The sequence below is a fragment of the Takifugu flavidus genome, chromosome 19, assembly GCF_003711565.1.
Source record: "Takifugu flavidus isolate HTHZ2018 chromosome 19, ASM371156v2, whole genome shotgun sequence".
NCBI lineage: Eukaryota > Metazoa > Chordata > Actinopteri > Tetraodontiformes > Tetraodontidae > Takifugu > Takifugu flavidus.
This window is the reverse complement of record NC_079538.1, coordinates 8,614,340-8,632,878: the sequence shown is the minus strand read 5'-3', so window position 1 is coordinate 8,632,878 and position 18,539 is coordinate 8,614,340. Positions and strand designations below refer to the sequence as shown.

At 42.1% G+C, this 18,539-nt stretch overlaps 4 protein-coding genes and 3 non-coding genes across 8 annotated transcripts; all 7 read right to left on the bottom strand.

Moving 5' to 3' along the window:
* Positions 1–8: 8 nt before the first annotated feature.
* rps12 (ribosomal protein S12) lies at positions 9–2,106 on the bottom strand. Its single transcript, XM_057016040.1, has 6 exons — positions 1,997–2,106; positions 1,826–1,873; positions 1,011–1,127; positions 718–820; positions 355–456; positions 9–95 (listed from the first exon to the last, which is right to left on the bottom strand). The coding sequence occupies exons 2-6, from the start codon at positions 1,837–1,839 to the stop codon at positions 33–35; spliced, it is 399 nt and encodes a 132-aa protein (XP_056872020.1). The 5' UTR covers positions 1,840–1,873; positions 1,997–2,106; the 3' UTR covers positions 9–32.
* Positions 596–677, bottom strand: LOC130516678 (small nucleolar RNA SNORD100). The gene has a single exon (XR_008947568.1). It is a non-coding gene; the product is annotated as a small nucleolar RNA SNORD100 (small nucleolar RNA).
* On the bottom strand, positions 891–975 carry LOC130516679 (small nucleolar RNA SNORD100). Its single transcript, XR_008947569.1, has one exon. It is a non-coding gene; the product is annotated as a small nucleolar RNA SNORD100 (small nucleolar RNA).
* On the bottom strand, positions 1,200–1,274 carry LOC130516673 (small nucleolar RNA SNORD101). Its single transcript, XR_008947563.1, has one exon. It is a non-coding gene; the product is annotated as a small nucleolar RNA SNORD101 (small nucleolar RNA).
* Positions 2,107–2,365: 259 nt separating the features above from the next.
* On the bottom strand, positions 2,366–3,473 carry zgc:153284 (uncharacterized protein LOC751696 homolog). The gene is made up of 3 exons (XM_057016043.1): positions 3,258–3,473; positions 2,948–3,115; positions 2,366–2,519 (listed from the first exon to the last, which is right to left on the bottom strand). The coding sequence occupies exons 1-3, from the start codon at positions 3,300–3,302 to the stop codon at positions 2,454–2,456; spliced, it is 279 nt and encodes a 92-aa protein (XP_056872023.1). The 5' UTR covers positions 3,303–3,473; the 3' UTR covers positions 2,366–2,453.
* Positions 3,474–3,829: 356 nt separating this feature from the next.
* Positions 3,830–12,369, bottom strand: LOC130515659 (scavenger receptor cysteine-rich type 1 protein M130-like). Of its 2 annotated transcripts, XM_057016026.1 has the most exons (18): positions 12,352–12,369; positions 11,933–11,977; positions 11,708–11,782; positions 11,473–11,499; positions 11,061–11,372; positions 9,943–10,236; positions 9,547–9,861; positions 9,054–9,344; positions 8,547–8,861; positions 8,173–8,472; positions 7,571–7,879; positions 6,470–6,784; positions 6,044–6,352; positions 5,669–5,962; positions 5,238–5,573; positions 5,042–5,149; positions 4,526–4,610; positions 3,830–4,432 (listed from the first exon to the last, which is right to left on the bottom strand). In XM_057016026.1, exons 3-18 carry the CDS (start codon positions 11,754–11,756, stop codon positions 4,297–4,299), a joined length of 3,795 nt encoding a protein of 1,264 aa, XP_056872006.1. In that variant the 5' UTR covers positions 11,757–11,782; positions 11,933–11,977; positions 12,352–12,369; the 3' UTR covers positions 3,830–4,296. The 2 variants fall into 2 exon arrangements, with proteins under 2 accessions (XP_056872006.1, XP_056872005.1); XM_057016025.1 differs by lacking the exon at positions 12,352–12,369 and having other exon boundaries at positions 11,933–12,093.
* Positions 12,370–13,234: 865 nt separating this feature from the next.
* Positions 13,235–18,114, bottom strand: sh3bgrl2 (SH3 domain binding glutamate-rich protein like 2). Its single transcript, XM_057016041.1, has 4 exons — positions 17,858–18,114; positions 15,181–15,366; positions 14,694–14,774; positions 13,235–14,260 (listed from the first exon to the last, which is right to left on the bottom strand). The coding sequence occupies exons 1-4, from the start codon at positions 17,900–17,902 to the stop codon at positions 14,246–14,248; spliced, it is 327 nt and encodes a 108-aa protein (XP_056872021.1). The 5' UTR covers positions 17,903–18,114; the 3' UTR covers positions 13,235–14,245.
* Between the last annotated feature and the right edge of the window lie 425 nt (positions 18,115–18,539).

The following is an 18,539-nucleotide window of genomic DNA, read 5'->3' as shown; positions in this document are numbered from 1 at the left end:
ATTAGCCATTTTTGTGTGCATATTTTGACATTTTATTTCTTGCTCTTGAAGTACTCCTCAATCACGTCCTTGGCCTGTGACTCCTTGCCATAATCCTGTAAGGCGGAATGGCAAAAATTAGCATCTTTCTCACAATAACTGGAAATGAATTTTAGCACCAAATGTCATCGTTTCATATGTAGCCGTTCTTAGGGACCCCAGTCACCACAGGGAGGTGGCGGGGCTCGTACCCTGGCCGTCCTATAGCCATTCGTTAAACAGCTGCATGTCATCAACAACAAGCACCTGCACTTGCCTGGCATGAAGATTCCTTTAACATCAGTTTTAGCCCCATGTGTGTTGAAGAATGTTTACCTTGACTACGACGCAGCTGCAGCCCACCACCTTGCGGGGTTTGCCCTCACGGTCGATCTTGCACAGCCCGACCCACTCGCCAAGCTTCTTGTTGTCATCGACCTAAAGATAACAGCTTGTATAAGCCTTATTTCCTTACTTTCAGCATAAATGAAAGGTGCATTTGACAAGTAATAACATAAAATACACGTTAAGCTATTAAAAAAAAACCTTCAGAGCGTAGATTTGAGTAGGGGAAATGTGCATCTCAGACAACATTGGGTAACAGTGGCACTTTCCTCACAATATTCAGTAGAGGGAGCCAGATCATCATCAGTGATGCAGACCAGGTGACACTAAACCAGCCTGGTCTAGTTTATTTACCTTTATCAGGTTGATCTGATGCTCAGCGCAGAGGGCCTCCACCAGCTTGACGTACATGGGCTCGTCACAATTGGCAGCAAGGGCGCACAGATGGGCCTGACGCCTGCAATATATAACCAAACACTTTAAAACACTGATCCAACCAACGTAGCATGTTAAAAAAAACTACCAGACATATCTCAGACAAAAAATGGGTAACAATGGCAGACTTCTACATTAAAACTCAGTAGAGGGAGCCAAGACATCATCAGCGATAAACGCATGAGTATAGCGTGCAGTAGGTCAAAACATACTTGTCTAGAGCCTTGGCAGCTTCGCGGATACCGCGGGCAAGGCCATCGTGGATGAGGGCAGTCTTCAGCACTTCTGGGAGAGCAGTGTTGACATCCATGACACCTCCAGCAGCAACGCTGTGATCAAAGTTATGTTCAGACAGGAGCCAAAGAAGCCGAACAATTTAGGGTAACACAACGGAGCTTCCAGCAGGTCAGAACACAGATCTCACTCATTGGAGAGTGAAGGGGTATCCGACAAAAGATTTAAGTCATCATTCAAATGCCGGGAGCTCACGTTTTTATAGGTTTTACAATTATTGTCAATTAATCTACAGTAAAAGCTGAAACACCTATGAATTACAGATAGAAGCTTAACAATGCCAGACATCTGCCTTGCACTAAATTCAACAGTTGTAATTACATTTAATGACACATTTTCCAATCGAACCAATGTATTCCAAGTACTTTTGAGAGAATCGTTGAACCACCATAAACATTTGGAAATATTTATGTGCAACCCACTGTCAGTGGTTTGATGCTGTATAATCCTTATGTTACTTCGCATACACAAGTAATCCGTCGTTTTAGGCCCCAGCACGAGTTTATAAGCTAATAGGAACCTTTCAATGATCGATATTAATGGACTGACTGCAGGTACCCGAAACCAGGCGAGCTAGCTAGTAGCCCATGCTACTTAGAATACAGTTTAAGTCGCCCCTTCAAAGAAGACCAACTCGGAATTAAGATTCATCTTATTTACATTATAACATCTACTGCATTTTTGCAAGTCTTTTTTTTTTTTTTAAACACCAATGCATTATAGCGTCACTCACCCTTCCTCGGCCATTGTTGTTTCAAGATGGATGTTTGACTTAAAAGTTCTGAAATAACAACAAACAATGAAAGAATATGCATTACTGGTCATAAAGATGTTATTGTAGTGATTGTATAAGTTGAGATGCTTGATAAATCTTGTGGAGTGTGTCGCAGATTCGAAAACGTACCAAAGCCTGCGATCGGGCATCGACTAAAGAGGACGTCATCAGGGTGCGACACCGCTTTAATACCACAAAGGCCATCCGCCAGCTTACTTTGGTGCCCAACTTATTGCCTGTAACATTCGCCTTTATCAAAGTACCGTTACTACGAATCGGCCATTGTGTCTTGTTTTAGTTTTTTCTCTTTAGTTATTTTTACCATTATTCGTAAAAAAATTTTTTTTAAAAACTTTATTTAACTCCAACACGTTAGAACGGAATTACAGAATCTATAAGGTTAAGTGTTCCTAATAATTCTAAAGTTGTGTTGTTTATTTTTGATTTATTTATTTATTGACGTTATTTTTCTGTTTTTTAACAAAAAATGAAGAAGGGTTTCTTTGAATATCATTCTTTTAATAAAACTTTAAAGCAATGTTGAGCACATTTCTTAACATTACTGTCCCATAGCCGGCCTTTATTCTCACTGGAGTTTGAGAAATTGCTTTAAAGTCTCCATCTCGACGGCATTTTCAAATGCTTTAAAGTCCTGAAAAAAAGAAAACACTACTGTAAATTCAAAATACAATGCAGCATATAAATCACATGCTTTACTTGGACAACAATATGAAAATTGTTATAAAAAATTAGCTTAATTTTTTTTATAATTAACTTTATTATCATAATGTGGCATGCTACAGCGAGGTATACCAGGAGGGGGGAGTGAGTATAGCATAGAAGTATTCAGGGAAGTGCAACCAGGAGGCACTCAATAAAGTGGTGTCTTCTCAGATTGTCTATTACATCCAAATTCAGGAGCAGCAAAAAAAAAATAATTAAAAAAAATTAAATTAAAAATTAAATTAAATTAAATTTTAATTTGAAAATTAAATTTGTTTGACATTGCAAGTACGTAATCATTCAGAATTTACACTCACACAGTGACACAATTTTTTTTCTTTCTCATGTCAGACCTACCCCACAGTAGTCATTCCCATTGCAGATCTGGGGGGGTAAAGCTTTGCTGTCACCTACAAGTTTTCTCATCAATTCCTTGTCCTCGTTACTTTGACAAATATCCACAAGGTTATAGGGAATGTTCAAACTATCAAGGACCATCATGATTCTCTGCTGTTGTTTTTTTACCTGGAGAAGACAAAATTAGGAAGTCTTTAATCAATGAAGCTAAATTCAGCTCTCTTCTGCATAATCAATATTATTCCACAATCTAAAATGAACCATGCTTTTCAAGGATTAGAAAAGATTAACAAAAGTCTTGATACTTTACCTCTTGGTTGCCTGACACACTTGCATAAAACAGTGTCACTGTCATGTTTGCTTTTTTCGACAGCTTTGAGGAAACAGAACTACGAAGAAGAGTGCTGATGCCGGAAATGTGGCCTTATGAATGCTGGTATGTTGTGCTGGGTTGGATTTCTTCAGACAAGACGAGCAGGTTTAGACATGACTTACCTGATGTTTGCATGCCGACCTTTGCGAAATCTCTCTCTCTCTCTCACACACACACACACACACACACACACAGGTGGAGGGTGAGTCTCAACAAGGTGGGTGTAGTCTGTTACAAGACAAGAATTAGATGGACAAAAACAAGTAGGGTTAGATGTTAAATCTATACATAACTCAGAAGTTAGATATAAAAGTTGTCATGGAACTATTAGCCTAAATTTGAAGGTGCAGCATGTATAATATGGTGCATCTGGCAGCACAATGTTATTGTGAAAGTCCCATTTGTGGGGGAACATGTCCTGTACAGCCCATGAGTGGAGGATGTATAATGTATTTACCTAAAATGTATCTGAAATGGATTTGAAAAAACAAAAAAATCTCCACACCCCATTCTGGTTAGAATTGTACATTTATTGATCATCACTTCTTTTATACGCCAGAAACAGCTCATTTTAATGCAATACAAAGGCAGCACAGTGCTCCCCCAAGTGGTGGGATTTTGCTTTGTGAAATGTACAGGAGTAAAAATAAAAGTAAGCATTCCCACCTCACAAAAGCAGCACATACAGTTTGATTTTCTAAATCACACTTTAAATTTTAAGGAAAGATGCACTCCAGATCAAATAAGATAGCAGATTGTCTAATTTATTGCCATTTTTAAAACTTACAAGCAGTTTTTTGTTGCCCTCCAATCATTTTACTTCTTCCTGTCCCCTAGCATGTCAGTACAAGCTGATGTCACAGACGGGGGTGGCTAGCCAAAACATTAAACTAGATGCCAGTAAAAAGCTTGCCTTACAGTCTAGTGATATGTTGCTCTGTAAATTCAACAAAATTACACAAGTCGTTTTCTGTGATTACGAGAGAACAAGTGGTTCAAATTCATAACACACTTTTCCAGCCAGATCTTCAGGGACGCTCTCGACAGGATCTTCAGAGTCAACAAGTGTGTGCTTGTCCTGCCTTGGTGCCTTTGCCTGGCTGTTAAGGGCCCTGGAGGAATGATGATGATGATGCTCATGATTTTTTATGAAAAAGTCAGACCTTTTTTAGCTCCATCTTAGCAAACAGCTATATTCTTTTTACCTTCCGTCGAACGTGGCATTGCTTCTCTCATGTGCATCATCCTTAACTGTATCTTCAGACTTGCTGTTAAACTGAACCATGATGCCTGTAAAGTATAATAGGATTATTTATTGGTCCTTTTGTTAGAAAAATTAATTGTATACATAAAGTATAGGCGATAACTCGAAATGCAACTATTATGCCACTGAATGCATATTAGCATACCGAAATGATCATTTATTATTGTTTTTTGGCATTTATTATGATAGCTTACCACAAGTATCAATAACAGCCAAGGAGAGTCATGGTGCAGTGTAAACTGAGCCAAACTAGCTCATTGGAAGCTAACATGTATCGTTCATTCAAACATCTTCTGCATATATAACTGTGAAATCCTTGCACTTGCTTGATAAAGCAGTACAACTGGAACGTCTTCGTCAGTCAAAACCAAAGATAGGCGCAAGGTAGTGAAACTAAAATAAGCATTTCTTTTCACTTAAGTGAAATTTTAAGATAACACAAATATCAGCATCTTACCAGCAACCCTGTTCCTCCTTCTCCAGATGAAGAAACCTAGACCAACTGCAAGTAGCACCAATACAAGTCCAATCACACCTCCGTAGATAGCAGAGGAGGATGACGCTGCTGTAGGGATTCAAACACTATTTAGTCAGCATGTGAAGGCTTCAATGATGCTGTAAACACTGCAGAAAAAGACTTTGCCAGGTCAAACCTGATACTGTAATCTGGAGTGATTTTGAGGGCACAGAAGTGAAGGACAGAGATGAGATGTTCACAGTAAAGATGCAGTGGTAGTCTCCTTGGTCCTTGTAGCCTATTGCAGAGAAGTCAAAGGTTGCCACGTAGAATAAGGCGTGGCCAAATGCTGGTTTTGGTTCAGTGACGTTCTGGTTGGATTTCCTCAGATAGAAGAGCCCGCCGGTGTATTTGCTGTGAATCGTGCAGGTGACGGAGAAGCTGCTGCCTTCAGTGACTGATATTTTGTCGGGGTTGTACATCACCATTGCATAAGGAGAGGACAAGGAGAGCCTGGGTATCTCCAGGCTAACTGTAAAATCAGAGACACATTTTGATACAAATTCGCCTTTCAAACTTTCAATAACAATTTTTATTATCAGACACACAAAGCTAAATAGTACTTACCCTTGACTGTCAGGTCGGCAGTGTTCCCCAGAGGATAGTAGATAATTTGACTGGATACTTTCTTTTGATATTCACAGAAGTACGATCCCTTCTGGCTGAAGTCCACCACAGGGAAAACAAAGGTTGCTGCTTCATTTTCAGAGTATTTTTCCATCTTGAATGAATCCTGGGTCCTTCTCAGAATAAAGGTCCCACCCAGATGTTCTGACACTATGGTGCAGGTGATTTCAACCTTCTCACCCCAGTTCACCTCGGGAGCAGGAGCCAGAGTGATTTGGGGTTTCACCAGGCCTCCTAAATAGAAAATGTTCTTTAATAATTTCAGTTTCCTCAGCCAGCACAGCTTCATCCAAGTTGGGTTTGATTTCCACTCACCTAAACAGATAACCCCAGCATCCTCACCATGCCCACAGTTGTTATCCCCAAAGTTATTGTGTGGACAGTGCGTGAGCGCAGACTCTTGGCCGACACACTCCACATTATCCAGCCATATCGGGCCGGTGCCTCGACCAAAATGGGCGCTGGTGGGAGCAGAAACTGCATGGCCACAGCCGAGCTGTTTGCACACCACATCGGCATTGGGTAATTGCCATTCGTCATCACAGACGGTACCCCACTGGCCTTTATATAAGACCTCCACCCGACCAGAGCACTGACTTCCACCTCCAATTAACCGCACCTGCGCTGCAAATGGAAACAGAAAAAAAAGTGTTCAATTCAATTAGAATATATAGATGGGACAAAGCCAATTATCAATTACTGTCCGCCATCAATGATATTTTTCATTAATTCTGACTTTACCTGCACAAAGGAGACCAGCATCATGGTCGTGTCCACAGCTTGAGCTCTTGAAGCCTTCGCGTGAGCATTGCTGAAGAGTTGTTGAGCTGTTGAAACAGGAATTGCTGGCCTCCACCACCGGTCCAGTGCCTTGTCCAAAATGGGCCCCGCCAGGAGCCTCATAGGCAGTTCCACACTGCAGGTTCTCACACACCGCCTGAGCCTTACTCAGAGTCCAGTCCTGGTCACACACTGTATGCCAAACATCCCCGTGACGAACCTCGACTCTGCCTGAACATTCATCCTTACTGTCACTCAGTCGGACTTCCAAACTTCCTGTGAAGGAAAAATAGTGATAGAGAAAAGTGTGTACAGTGGATCGGTATATATATATATGTATATACAGTGATCCCTCGTTTATCGCGGGAGTTGCGTTCCAAAAGTAACACGCGAAAAGTGAAATCCGCGAAGTAGCAACTTTATTTTTTTAAATTATTTTACAATGCAATACTGAACAGTAGAATGAAACCAAAATCAAAACCTGTTTTAAAGCCCAAAATTTGTTTAAAACAATAATTTTAATATAGTAATACTGTACAAGGTTGGAAACATTGTCACTAGCGTATTTCCCAGTCCCAGCTGCGCCTCTGCGTCCTGACTCCGCTCCGCTGGAGCGTCTGTTTCTACTGAGTCTTTCTCCGAGAGAAGAACATTGTTATAGGCAGTTGTTGGCGCTCTTTCTTTTTCTGGGCAAGAAGATTTTTATAAACGGATATGCCACCTTCAATTATATTTGAGAACTGCAATGAACGACTCATCAAAGGGTCCCATTCTTGTGCCGTGCGCTGAAGTTCAGTGGCCATTCTCACCATGGTTGCTAAGCGACCAAGTGCAAACGTAAAGTTGGCAGAATGTACAGAAACGAAAACTGTTGACAAGTGAAAAATCAATACAGTCAAGCGTCAATATTTTATTTCTAGACAACAGTTAAAGCCCCTGAGCCAATCAGGATTCAGAGGCACTGTAAAATTTTTTTTAAAAATCCGCGAAGCAGCGAAGCCGCGAAAGATGAACCGCGATATAGCGAGGGATCACTGTATATGATATTTTATATTGTCTGACCTGTGCAGACAACACCAGCAACTGATGTAGTGTTGCAGGTTTTGTCTCTGAAGGGTCTGTGTGTACACTGGGCCAGAGTCGACTCCATTCCATTGCATTCAATCTGATCGACCCAGGTGTGCCCGTTGCCGAGACCATACTCGTTCTGGGCGGTGATCTTATGGGCTCTTCCACAGTCAAGCTGTCTGCACGCCACTGACGCGTCGTTGAAATCCCAGGCTTCGCTGCACAACGTGCCCCACTGGTCCTTCTCAAAGTACTCCACTCTTCCCGCGCAGCGAGTTGGCCCACCGGCCAGCTTGACGTTGCCTGTGAACAAAGCTCCACATGTGACATGCAGCTCTGTCTAAAGGACAGAGGAGGAGCTTTGCGGAGGGTCCTGATGGGGTCACTGCGTTTGAAGGAAAAGCAACTTTTGCACGCTAAAGTATGTTGATGTGACCCAACATTACGGATAGAATGATTCTCTGCAATATTAAAAATTACATTTCAAGCTTCTGCTAAATGTAAACTATGACTCTAGGTGTGCCCTCAATCTTTAACAGTTTAGGTGCACGGGTTTTTTCTAACAGCTAGTTTACACTCAGTCGATGGAGTCTTACCTGAACATTTGACAGCTGCCTCTTCAGTGCGGTCGTTGTTGCTCTTCGTATATTCTGTCAGCATGCAGTTAGAGACAGAGTTCTCTCTGCCGTTGCAGCTGACCCTATAACCTCTCTGATGACCAGCATCACCAAACGAGACTGAGGATTCCACAGGATCCCCACAGGACATCTCCCTACACACAACTGTAGCCTCATTCTTTCCCCAGTTAAGATTAAATGCTGGTGACCACTGGCCATTGTAGTAGAACTCCACCCTCCCTGAGCACTGGTTGGTCCCATTGATGAGTCTGATACTAGCTGGAAAGAAAAAAAAACAACTTTATATTTGCAAATTTCTTTTAAATTTTATTTGTAAATCAGACGCCTGATACCTGAGCATATCACGCCGGCATCCTCGCCATGACCACAGTTATTTTCACCAATATTGGCATGGTTGCAGTGTAAAAGGGAGGTCTCATTACCCTGACAGTTCACATCATCCAACCAGATATCTCCCTCGCCTTGACCAAAATAGGCACTGGACTTGGCTGTCTGTGCTGAACCACAGTCCATGGCTCTGCACACCACCTGAGCATCCCTGATGTCCCAGTCATCATCACACACCGTCCCCCACTGGTCATTGTGCCGAATCTCCACTCTCCCAGAGCATCGGTCAGTGCCGTTGATGAGCCTTACTGGCGGGTTGCCTGAGGACATTTCACCAGCATGCAGAATGTCTCAGCATAGGTGATATCTATGCAGTACTAATATTATACTTTCTGTAAAATGAAGATGTTAAGATTTTGTTCTCAATAGTAGGTGAGTGCCTTGAAAACAAGAAACAAGAGATTTATTGCAGACTGCATGTGTTTTGCAGCGGCATGTCCTTTGTGTCTCACCTGCACATGAAAGCGAAACCCCTTCGCATGTCCCTCCATAGTGTTGAAGAGTGCACTGGGAGATGGATGTGACCGAGCCGGAGCATGTTGCGGTAACACCTCTCCGATTGCTATCACCATAGTTGAACTTTTCTTGGAAACTTTTTGGAGCACCACAGTTGAGTTCCTTACACACCATCTCCGCTGTTTCATGGCTCCAGTGATTATTGCATATTTTCCCCCACTCACCATCATGGTAGACCTCCACTCTCCCAGAACAGCGGCCAGTTCCATTGTACAACCTGACTGATTCTGGAGAGTAAGTATTTACAAAATACGTATATTAGACGGATACTTTCCTCATAGACACAAAAACCCTCCAAAACTATTTAAGTGTTATAATACGAAATGTCCAATCGGATTTTTAAAATTGAAGGTTCTTCTTGTTCCTGTTCTACAAACATGGTGAGACAAGGATAGACCTTCTATATCCTCGATATTAAAGATGTCATACCTGAACATATAACACTGGCGTCTTCATTGTGGTCACAGTCGTTCTCTCCTAAACCTCTGTGCGGACAGTCAGCGAGGGATTTTTCATCACCAACGCACTCCACATCGTCCAACCAAATCTGATCCTGACCTCGGCCAAAGAAGGCCTTGTACTTGACTGCGATAGGGGTCCCGCAGTTCGTCTCCCGGCACACCACTGCTGCTTCTGGCATGCCCCACTTGTCATCACAAACCGTCCCCCACTGCCCATCGTGGAAGATTTCCACTCGCCCCGAGCACCGATGGGTCCCGTTCTTCAACCGTATTTGTTTGCTGTCTGTCAAACCGGTTAAAAACACAAGTCTCAAACACACTATAAAATTGCTGGCATCACATGTGCAAATAAACAAAGACATACTTGAACACAAAACAGTAGCATCGACGCATCTTTCCTTGAATTCTTGAAACATGCACTGTGAGATGGAGGTCTCATTCCCAGTACAGGTGGATTTGAGTCCATTCGCTATGGACGCCTCCCCCAGGTTTTGATAGACTGGCTGAATGACAGGAGTACCGCAGTTGATCTCCCGGCACACCACTTGTGCTTGCTCCTTGCCCCAGTCACTGTTGCATATGTGCTTCCATTGACCGTTGTTGTAAACCTCCACTCTGCCGTTACACCGATTGGTTCCATTGACCACCCTTAAATGTTCTGCAAGTGGGAGAAATGAAACGAAAAGGTTGGTTTTATTTATTTTAATCATTTTGTTAATTCAATTTCCCTACGGGGATGAATAAAGTACATCTGAATCTTAATCTTAATATGTATACATTTATTATTAAAGTTATTATTAAAGTAAGATATTTACAATGTTAAATTGCATTATAGAATATCTGTTTGTCTGTCCAGCAGGACATCTCTGGGTCCAAATTATAATTTTAAAAATCTGTGTTGATCTTTTGATTCAAACTTGAGGCACAAGAAAGGTGGCACAAGATAAGGAGCTCCTATTTCCCTGCTTGGCCTCCCCACCCCCAAGCTCCATTCTAACCTTTGTACTTTATTTTGTGCAGCTTTTGTGCTGAACTGTTTCTGTTTCTGCATTCAAAGATTGGATGAGGAAATCCATAGATACAATAATTTTAGCACTTCTCTGCAGATTTTTTACTTCCCAATTTGACTAATAGCTGCAAATGTTTTGCTGCAATCAAAAATGAGGAAGAAAATGCTAATTTTGATTAAAGCTTAGCTGACAGTGTGGAAACAATGTGATGTAACAGGGTCTTGTGTTTTTGAGAATCTAATTGGGAGCAAATGCAGTACCGCTAAGTGTATTCTGTATGAATCTAATGTCAAAATGCCAGGTGAGTATTTGCTGGTTCATATTTAGTCCCATTTTTGCCAATCAGATCTTTCTTCAAAACGATTCCTAAATCTTACTGTTCACCTTCCCCCTTTGAGCTAAGAATTAAGGTCAGTGGTTTGAGGTTTTTAGTGTCACATCAACACAAACCAGAGGGTAAAGTCAGACCTACCTGCACAGACAACACCAGCATCTTCAGCATGAACACAATTATTCTCCCCAAAGTCTTTGTGTGTACACTTGAGGATGGATGGCTCCTGGCCGCTACACTGGACATCATCTAACCAGATCCGGTCTTTTCCCTCTCCAAAAAAGGCAGCTTTCTTGGCTTCGAGGGCCGTCCCGCACTTTACCTCTCGACACACCACGTCAGCATTGGCAAGGCTCCATCGATCGTCGCAGACCGTTCCCCAGCTGTCCCTGTGGTAGATCTCCACTCTACCAGCGCAGCGAGAGCCCCCCATCAGCCTAACTTTATCACATTCTAGAAATGAGAGGTTTAATGATCGTGGTGCCACCAAAAATGAATAAATGAGCTCCTATTAGTCAAAATATGTCAAGATAAGATAACCTAGATCACTTGCCTATGAGCTGCGCCAGAATCAGGAGACCTTCAGAGCAAAGCATGAACATCAATATTCAACATCCATAAAAGTCTTATGATGAAATAAGTTTTGGTCGAAACAATGACCCACAATGTCAAACTGTACAGATATATCTTCTTCTTTTTCCATGTCACACTGATGAGTTTAAATTTCATTCCATTTAGGAAATGCAGAAAATATGATAGAATATAATAGGATAAAATCAGAAACTTACCTGCTGACAAATAGACATAAAGGTGGTGATCAGCAGAAATTAACGTCATATTCTGCCCTCTAAATGGATCAGAGGCTGCAGAATCAAAGCAAAAACCCAAAGAGATAAACATGAATCTCTATTTCTTTCTTTTCTATACTTTCTATACTTTACTCTATATAAAAACAACAAAAACCCCTTAAACGAACAACAAGGATTTCATCTGACTATCTATTTATGCCTTACCTTCAATTCAACTGCTGTAAGCAACAAGTAAAAACAAGCTTTCACCTAAAAATAAAAAAAACAATCACATTTAAAATATCACAATCTTTGAAGCGTCCAAGCAAAGATCCAGTTATTGTTATAAATAAAAGAGGCTGGCTGGACTTGGACTGCAACCTGGATGCATGTTGACATTTTGATCAATCATTAAAAGCAGGATGACAGAACATTTCACTTTGTTTGACACACTGATAGCAATAAAAAGACAATTCACCAAAAAAAGCACTCTATTCAACTGTATCTCTTCCTGTTAACTATTCTAAAATATGACACAAGCTCAAACCACATACAATAAGTTGGATTATTGGTGCAAAGGTTTAAAAATTTAATCACATCATCTTTTTTCATATAAAAAATGTCAGTGCAAATATCTTTCTTACCGTCTGACCGAGCAGTCGATTAAAGTGAACTGATGTTACTCAATTGGTCTTGGATTTTAATCTTACCACATCTCACTGCCATCATGAGTCACATTATGAAAATCTGCTTTTACATGCATTTTGATACATAGCACCCCTTTTATGTTGATTCTAAAAATCATCTTAACTGGAAACTACATACGTGTTTTTATTCCAATTAAGAAAGCCACACTTGATGCTACTAGACAATACACACAACGTCTTGAGTTGGCATGTACAGTTTTTGGATGTTTGCACACAGCAGCATCAGAAACATCCCACCGAGGTCTGTGCTCATGGTTGCTCAACTGTCAATTCAGCATTTGTTGTTGTGCACGGGATGAATTTCCTTATTCTGCTCTTGAGAAGGAAATCTCTTCCAGGGCTCCAATCTGTTGATCTGACGATCATCCAGCATGCAGAATATCAGATTTCACCTATTTTCTTCTCTTAATTTGACTTATGTGGCATTTTTCAAAGACAAATGGGGTCGTACCAACAACGCTCGCCCAAACCAAACCCAAAACTCAAAGCGCAGGTCAAATAAATAGGGAACGGACATTGTTTGACTAAAGGGGGGTCACGCTTGAGCCAGCCCTCTGCTGCACAACTGAGGGTGCCGACATTTACTTAGCCATGGAAGACGTGCACTTTCGCGTCATTCCCTGATGGGAAATGACACGTGAGCTAATCCAGGAAAAACGGGCGTAACAGCTGATATTTACATAAATGTTACAGGATAAAAGAAGGAGGTGTTGAGTAGTTTCTGTACATCTTTCCTGATTGTTGCCTTTTCTGGGCCCCCTTTGATTTGTGCTCTGCTGCCTGGTGACCAAGTAAAGCACAGAGCTGGATCATGCAAGGCTGTGTTTGTCAAATACATTTATTCTGATAATGCAGGCGCGACGCCAGAATTCAAAATACAAAATGTCTTTTTTTTAGGGGGGTTTATTTGTGTCACACATTCTCATTCTTTGTACAAATGGCAGCATATTGTTGATTTCATATAAAAACATAAGATTTGACACTGAAAGAGGACACAAATGTCCATTTTGTGACCTTAAATTATATCACTGGCACAGTTTAGGGTCAATATGTAGAACAGAACGTAGGACAGACTGGAGGACACTTGCATTCTGTTTCTTAAAAATAAGCTTTGACTCTTAATCTCTCATTTCTATTGGGGTACATGGGGGGTCTGTATGTAGTGTTTTTGTTAAAAAAGGAACTTTTGTCCTTTGTACCCTAGCTGTACATCTAAAAATCCCAATATGTACCTGGTTTATTAACTCATTACAGCCGGCGTATTGATCCGCAGCTGAAAATAGTCCTTATTTACTCATTTGTGAGCGACATTTGCAAAAACCTGCAGTGGTCAGTTTTGCAAAAGAGCAAAACTCTCTCATTTAAACTTTCGGAGTAGGTTTTAATCTTTTCCTTTTAATGAAAATAGAAAGTTGAATAAAATAAGGTTCTTTCATGGCCTCCAAAATTAAAGTTGTCTTCCCAAAAGCTTTGGACCTTTGGACCTTTTGTCTTTTTGTTGCTTTTCTGAAATGATAATTGTGTAACGTCACGTCAGGTTTGGATCCCCTCACACAACAAACCAACTGGTGCACTGACATTAAAAGCTGCTCCATCCTCCTGTAGTCTTTGCTGCAGACGTTTACATACATGCATACTGAGTGTGTTTAATGTAAAACAGAAGCATCCATCACAAACGCCATCAGCTTCTTGGTTCTTGTCGGCCAGACTCTTCTTGGGGGGCAGAAAGTTGTTTCAGGAGACCTGGAATGTTGCGCATGGGGGAAAATCGGGACCAGAGGGGACGTCGTTTGTGTCCCCGGACCACATGTGCCAGCAGGTTGGAGCGAGGCTACGACTCAGAATCCTAAACATTGGGGAGGAACCAGATACGGAGATTACAGGTTTGTATGGATTTACAAGACTGAGGTTGGCAGTGGGCGGGGCTAAGCAACTCTATGAGGGCCTGTGGCCAGACAGTAATGACAGTGGAACTCTCAGACTAATTAGATATGACAAAAGAAATTATATAAAAGGTTGAAATGTACATATCTGAGTCTGGAATACTGAATATGTAGTACTGTGAATTTGATGAAACTGTGTGTGCCATCCAGCTGGCTTGTATCTAATCAAATCATTTAACTCACTCATCTAATTAGCCTCCATGTGAGGGACGGAAGAAAGGAGGCAGTTAGGGGAAAACCAAATGAACGTCGGAGGGAGTGGCGACAGGCAGAAAGACTCCGGCATCAGTTTGTCAGATCTTACTTCTAATAGCTTGAGTTAAATGCATCCCTTACTTTCACTGAGGGTTGGGAATGGAGCCCCAGGAACGCAAACACAGTGTTGGTCTCCTTTGACAGGAAAAAGTCTTCATAGTCCTGCAAGACAGGGGGGAAGAGGACACGGAATATTACGCAAGTGCCACAGGATGGAGAGATAGCTGTAACCATCTCCACTGAACTGCTTTTAATATAATGCAGTGAGCATGTCATTGCAGATTACACCAACCATTGGAACAGATAATCTGTCTCATCCATGAAACTGGATTATGTTGGGATTACAGCGCAGCATGCAAAGTGGAGGGCATAAAATGGCAAAGCAACCGCTGATCACATCCATTCTGTAGCTCATATGCTAGCCCGCTTTAGCGTCATAACTGCCCCCCCGGCCAAAAGTATACAGTATGTTAACACATTTGTTTGGCCTCATCAGGAACATCTGGTTTGCCAAAATGTGGGAAGACAGCTTGTGATCGCTCGCTCCCAGAGCTAATTTGCTCTTTACCCCACAGTAGCGGTCCTCATTGAAGATCTGCGGAGGCAGAGGGTTGCCCTTTTCTGGACGCTTCTCCTCAGGGATGTTACGGTACATCCAAAGCCGCTGCTCCTCCAGCATGGTGATGTCGACCTCCTGGAAGTTGATTCGATTGGCCTCGAGGAATCCCACCACTGCCTGCTGATGCTTCTTTACCTGAAGATGGCGAGACGAGAAGAAGTGACTTCCAAATGTTGCTGCGACCACGTTGAACTAACTAACATGTCATTCCTGGGAGGAAGTCCGAGCTGCTCCATTACAAAAACAATCAATATTAAAACAATTCACTCCAGGAGGGGCAGAAGTTCACAACATCCCTCTTAAACAGGATGTGTACTAAAGAACCATCTGGCTGAAATTTGGTCTCACAAGTACATCTGGACTCCAGGCATAAACGGGCCTAAACCGTGAGACCCAGCACGATTCCACTCAGGCACATTTGTGAAGTGTTTGCTGCAGTAATGAGCGACAAGGATTATGGATCAGTGAGTGATTTTGCGTGCAATGCATATATTCCCATTTTGTATCCTTATTCAGTTGTGCTTATATTCCTGAAGGACTTCCTGTTTTGTTTATGAGGGAATCCTGTCCTCAAAACTCTGCAACAGCCTGTCCCACTCGCTGGTTCCCTGTGGTCCACTCCGGAGTGTTCTTGGACCGTGTGAGGGGAATCTGTGTGGCAGAGTGCGTGAATGCTGGAGGGAATGGTGGATACTTTTAGCAGGGACAGAACTCCCACAGAACAGAAAGCCATAAACAAATCAGAGACAGTCCTCACGTCTCAGAGCAGCTTCATCTTCTCATGAGCGTCTCCAAGGCTCTGCTCCTTTAAAAGGATCAGTGAGTAGTGAAAACAAAATGAATCAATGTCCCCAGGACTTGAATGAATGCTTGAACATTATTAAAGGCTATTCCAGGAATTCCCATTATTTCTGCATTAATAGTTTTATAAATTGCGTCTCTCAAACTTCATCTCTGTGTATTTAAAACAGTCTCGTCTGAATTCTTACAACAGATAAACTGCAAACACCTGTTGTTTTAAAGTCTGAAACTATAATATACATCAGACGGCTGACCTTCACCACCGTTTACACAATATGACCTTCCAGTGAGCTCACAGACAGAGCAGCAGGAGTTTAAATAATGAACGAGGGCCCCCGGAGAGGAGTGAGAGTGCAAGGCTATGGATGAGTCAGATCTGGTGTGTGCGTGTGTGTGTGTGTGTGTGTGTGTGTAAGTAAGAAGCAGACAAATACAGGGTACACAAAACAAGAACCCAACTAGCGCCGAGCGCAGAAACGTTCCCTCCTATTGTGGACTGGAGGGCCAAAAATGCCAGTACAACCAGCGACACCAGTGCCAATTAGCAACCACCTTCTAGATGTCCCCGACTGCTGACAACCCCCGGGGTCCTGGGCCCCTGTCAGAGGACCAGAACATCACAACCTAATTCCTCCTGAACCCCCTTAAATGTTAATTACTTTACCTTGATGCAACTATAGCTCTAAGCATTCAGTTCAGTTATTCAATTAGCCTTTAATGCACGTAGGGCCTTTTTTAAATTTAAGATTTCAAACAATTGTCAGTGGAATCAGTGATCAGAGGAATTGAGACCAAATAATTTTCCACTTGACTTAAGTTGTTTTGTGGCGGTGGTTCCCACCCACTGCTTTGTTGTGTTTTTCTCTGGTTCTTCTGCTCTTCTTGCCGCCCGTTTCCCAGAATTCACCGGTCACGCTCCTTATTTTTAACTCCATTTACTGAAAAAGGACTGAAAGATTCCACTCTCACCTTCTCTCCTCAACCAGCAGCCCGCAACTTAAACTACATTCACATGAGCTATACACACTCACATAACTGACCTAAATGGAGGACATGTTCAACCATGCGTGATGTGTGTGTGTGCGAGACGTAGTGAGAGAATTCAGAGCGAGATGGTGTTTTTTCAATTATGTGTCACGGGATTAAAAATAACTCCTTTGTAAACACTAGCAGATTGGGCTGTCCTCCTCAAAGCATGATAAAATAAATATATTACTCAGATGTCCCATTACCTAAGGCCTGAGGTATTCATGTGAGAGTGCTGTTTGATGATTTTTCTGCTTACACTCAATATCAGCTGGGATATGTCAAATCCATGAGGCTGGTATTTCCCAGGAGGGACGCCAGGAGAAGGCAGCTGCCGCCGCCGCTGAGCATCATTTGCTCAGACATGTTTTCAATTAACTCTCGGACAGTTCAATTAATCACGTAGATCCCTAATGGGTGAGACGGATCACGTGTGTAGTTTTAGGGGAGACAAAGATCAGCAGAGGCTCTCTTCTTCCCAGGATCCACCAGAAAGAGGCAAAAGTGGAAAATATAAACGGATTATATTTGCGTGATCCTGTGCTGAGGAGGGTTAAAACGTGTAATATAACTTCTGTTAATAAACTCTGCATAGTAAAGACAAACAACCGCTGTCATTTCAAAAAACACATTGTTAAAAGTGTGGATTAGTATCTGCTGACGGTTTGTTTCAGTACTTCTCCGCACCTAAAAGCCAATGATGATAAAGCCAGTGATAATAAAAGACGAGGCTGGTCTTTCTGGCAGCTTTGCAGACTTGTGAAGCCCAGCTGTCATGCTGACACCAGGAGACACTCACCGCGATGGAGCTGGTTGACGAGGCGACGTAAACCTTAATGACCATTTTAATCTCTGATTGATGTCCGACAGCCGATAAACTTCAATGACAGCGACTCTCGCTCGATCCCGAACCAACAACGACGGCCGTTAAACTGTTTTCGGGGTTTCAGACAAAACCACCGTTTTGAACATCTAAACTATGACATAGCAGCGACCCAGCGAGCGTCTGGCTCCGCCGTCTGAAGCGCTCACCGAACCGAACCGCACATATCAAGTGCGCGCTTATCGACGATCTACTTCCTACAGAGAATTTTCAAAATAAGAGTGGAGTATAACTTCGACTTGCGCATATACGATAATTATTATTTTAGCTTTGGACTTTTGCAGCATACCTTACCAAAGACGGTTCGAAGATGTGGGATGGAATCAACTTCAGTTACCACATACGACTTATTTCTTAGTTTCGGTAGTTAAATTATTTTGAAGGGAACATTTCTTCTGGCTATATCTCTGTTCGGTATTTGACAATCTCGCTTAAACCTTACCTTCCATACGTCTATTTTTTGCCATCAGAAGGGTCTTGAAACTTCGACAGCAGCTATTATGATCTTAGTTATAAGGGGAAATGTCAGAAAATGCCTTAAATGCGTGGCGCCTTGTTTTATTTTGTTTCTCTCAATTCCTCTTTGACCTCAATTAAT

Coding starts and splice junctions, on each gene's coding strand:
- LOC130515659 (XM_057016026.1), bottom strand. CDS start 11,756: ATGACGTTAATTTCTGCTGATCACCACCTTTATGTCTATTTGTCAGCA. Junction 8,473..8,546: donor TGCCGGCGTGATATGCTCAG/GTATCAGGCGTC, acceptor TTTTCTTTCCAG/CTAGTATCAGACTCATCAAT. Junction 4,611..5,041: donor AAGGAGGAACAGGGTTGCTG/GTAAGATGCTGA, acceptor TATACTTTACAG/GCATCATGGTTCAGTTTAAC.
- sh3bgrl2 (XM_057016041.1), bottom strand. CDS start 17,902: ATGGTCATTAAGGTTTACGTCGCCTCGTCAACCAGCTCCATCGCG. Junction 15,367..17,857: donor CGTCAACCAGCTCCATCGCG/GTGAGTGTCTCC, acceptor CGCCATCTTCAG/GTAAAGAAGCATCAGCAGGC. Junction 14,775..15,180: donor ATGAGGACCGCTACTGTGGG/GTAAAGAGCAAA, acceptor CCTGTCTTGCAG/GACTATGAAGACTTTTTCCT.
- zgc:153284 (XM_057016043.1), bottom strand. CDS start 3,302: ATGACAGTGACACTGTTTTATGCAAGTGTGTCAGGCAACCAAGAG. Junction 3,116..3,257: donor GTGTGTCAGGCAACCAAGAG/GTAAAGTATCAA, acceptor TGTCTTCTCCAG/GTAAAAAAACAACAGCAGAG. Junction 2,520..2,947: donor ATGGGAATGACTACTGTGGG/GTAGGTCTGACA, acceptor TCTTTTTTTCAG/GACTTTAAAGCATTTGAAAA.
- rps12 (XM_057016040.1), bottom strand. Junction 821..1,010: donor GCTGCCAAGGCTCTAGACAA/GTATGTTTTGAC, acceptor TATATATTGCAG/GCGTCAGGCCCATCTGTGCG. Junction 96..354: donor GCAGCTGCGTCGTAGTCAAG/GTAAACATTCTT, acceptor TCCGCCTTACAG/GATTATGGCAAGGAGTCACA.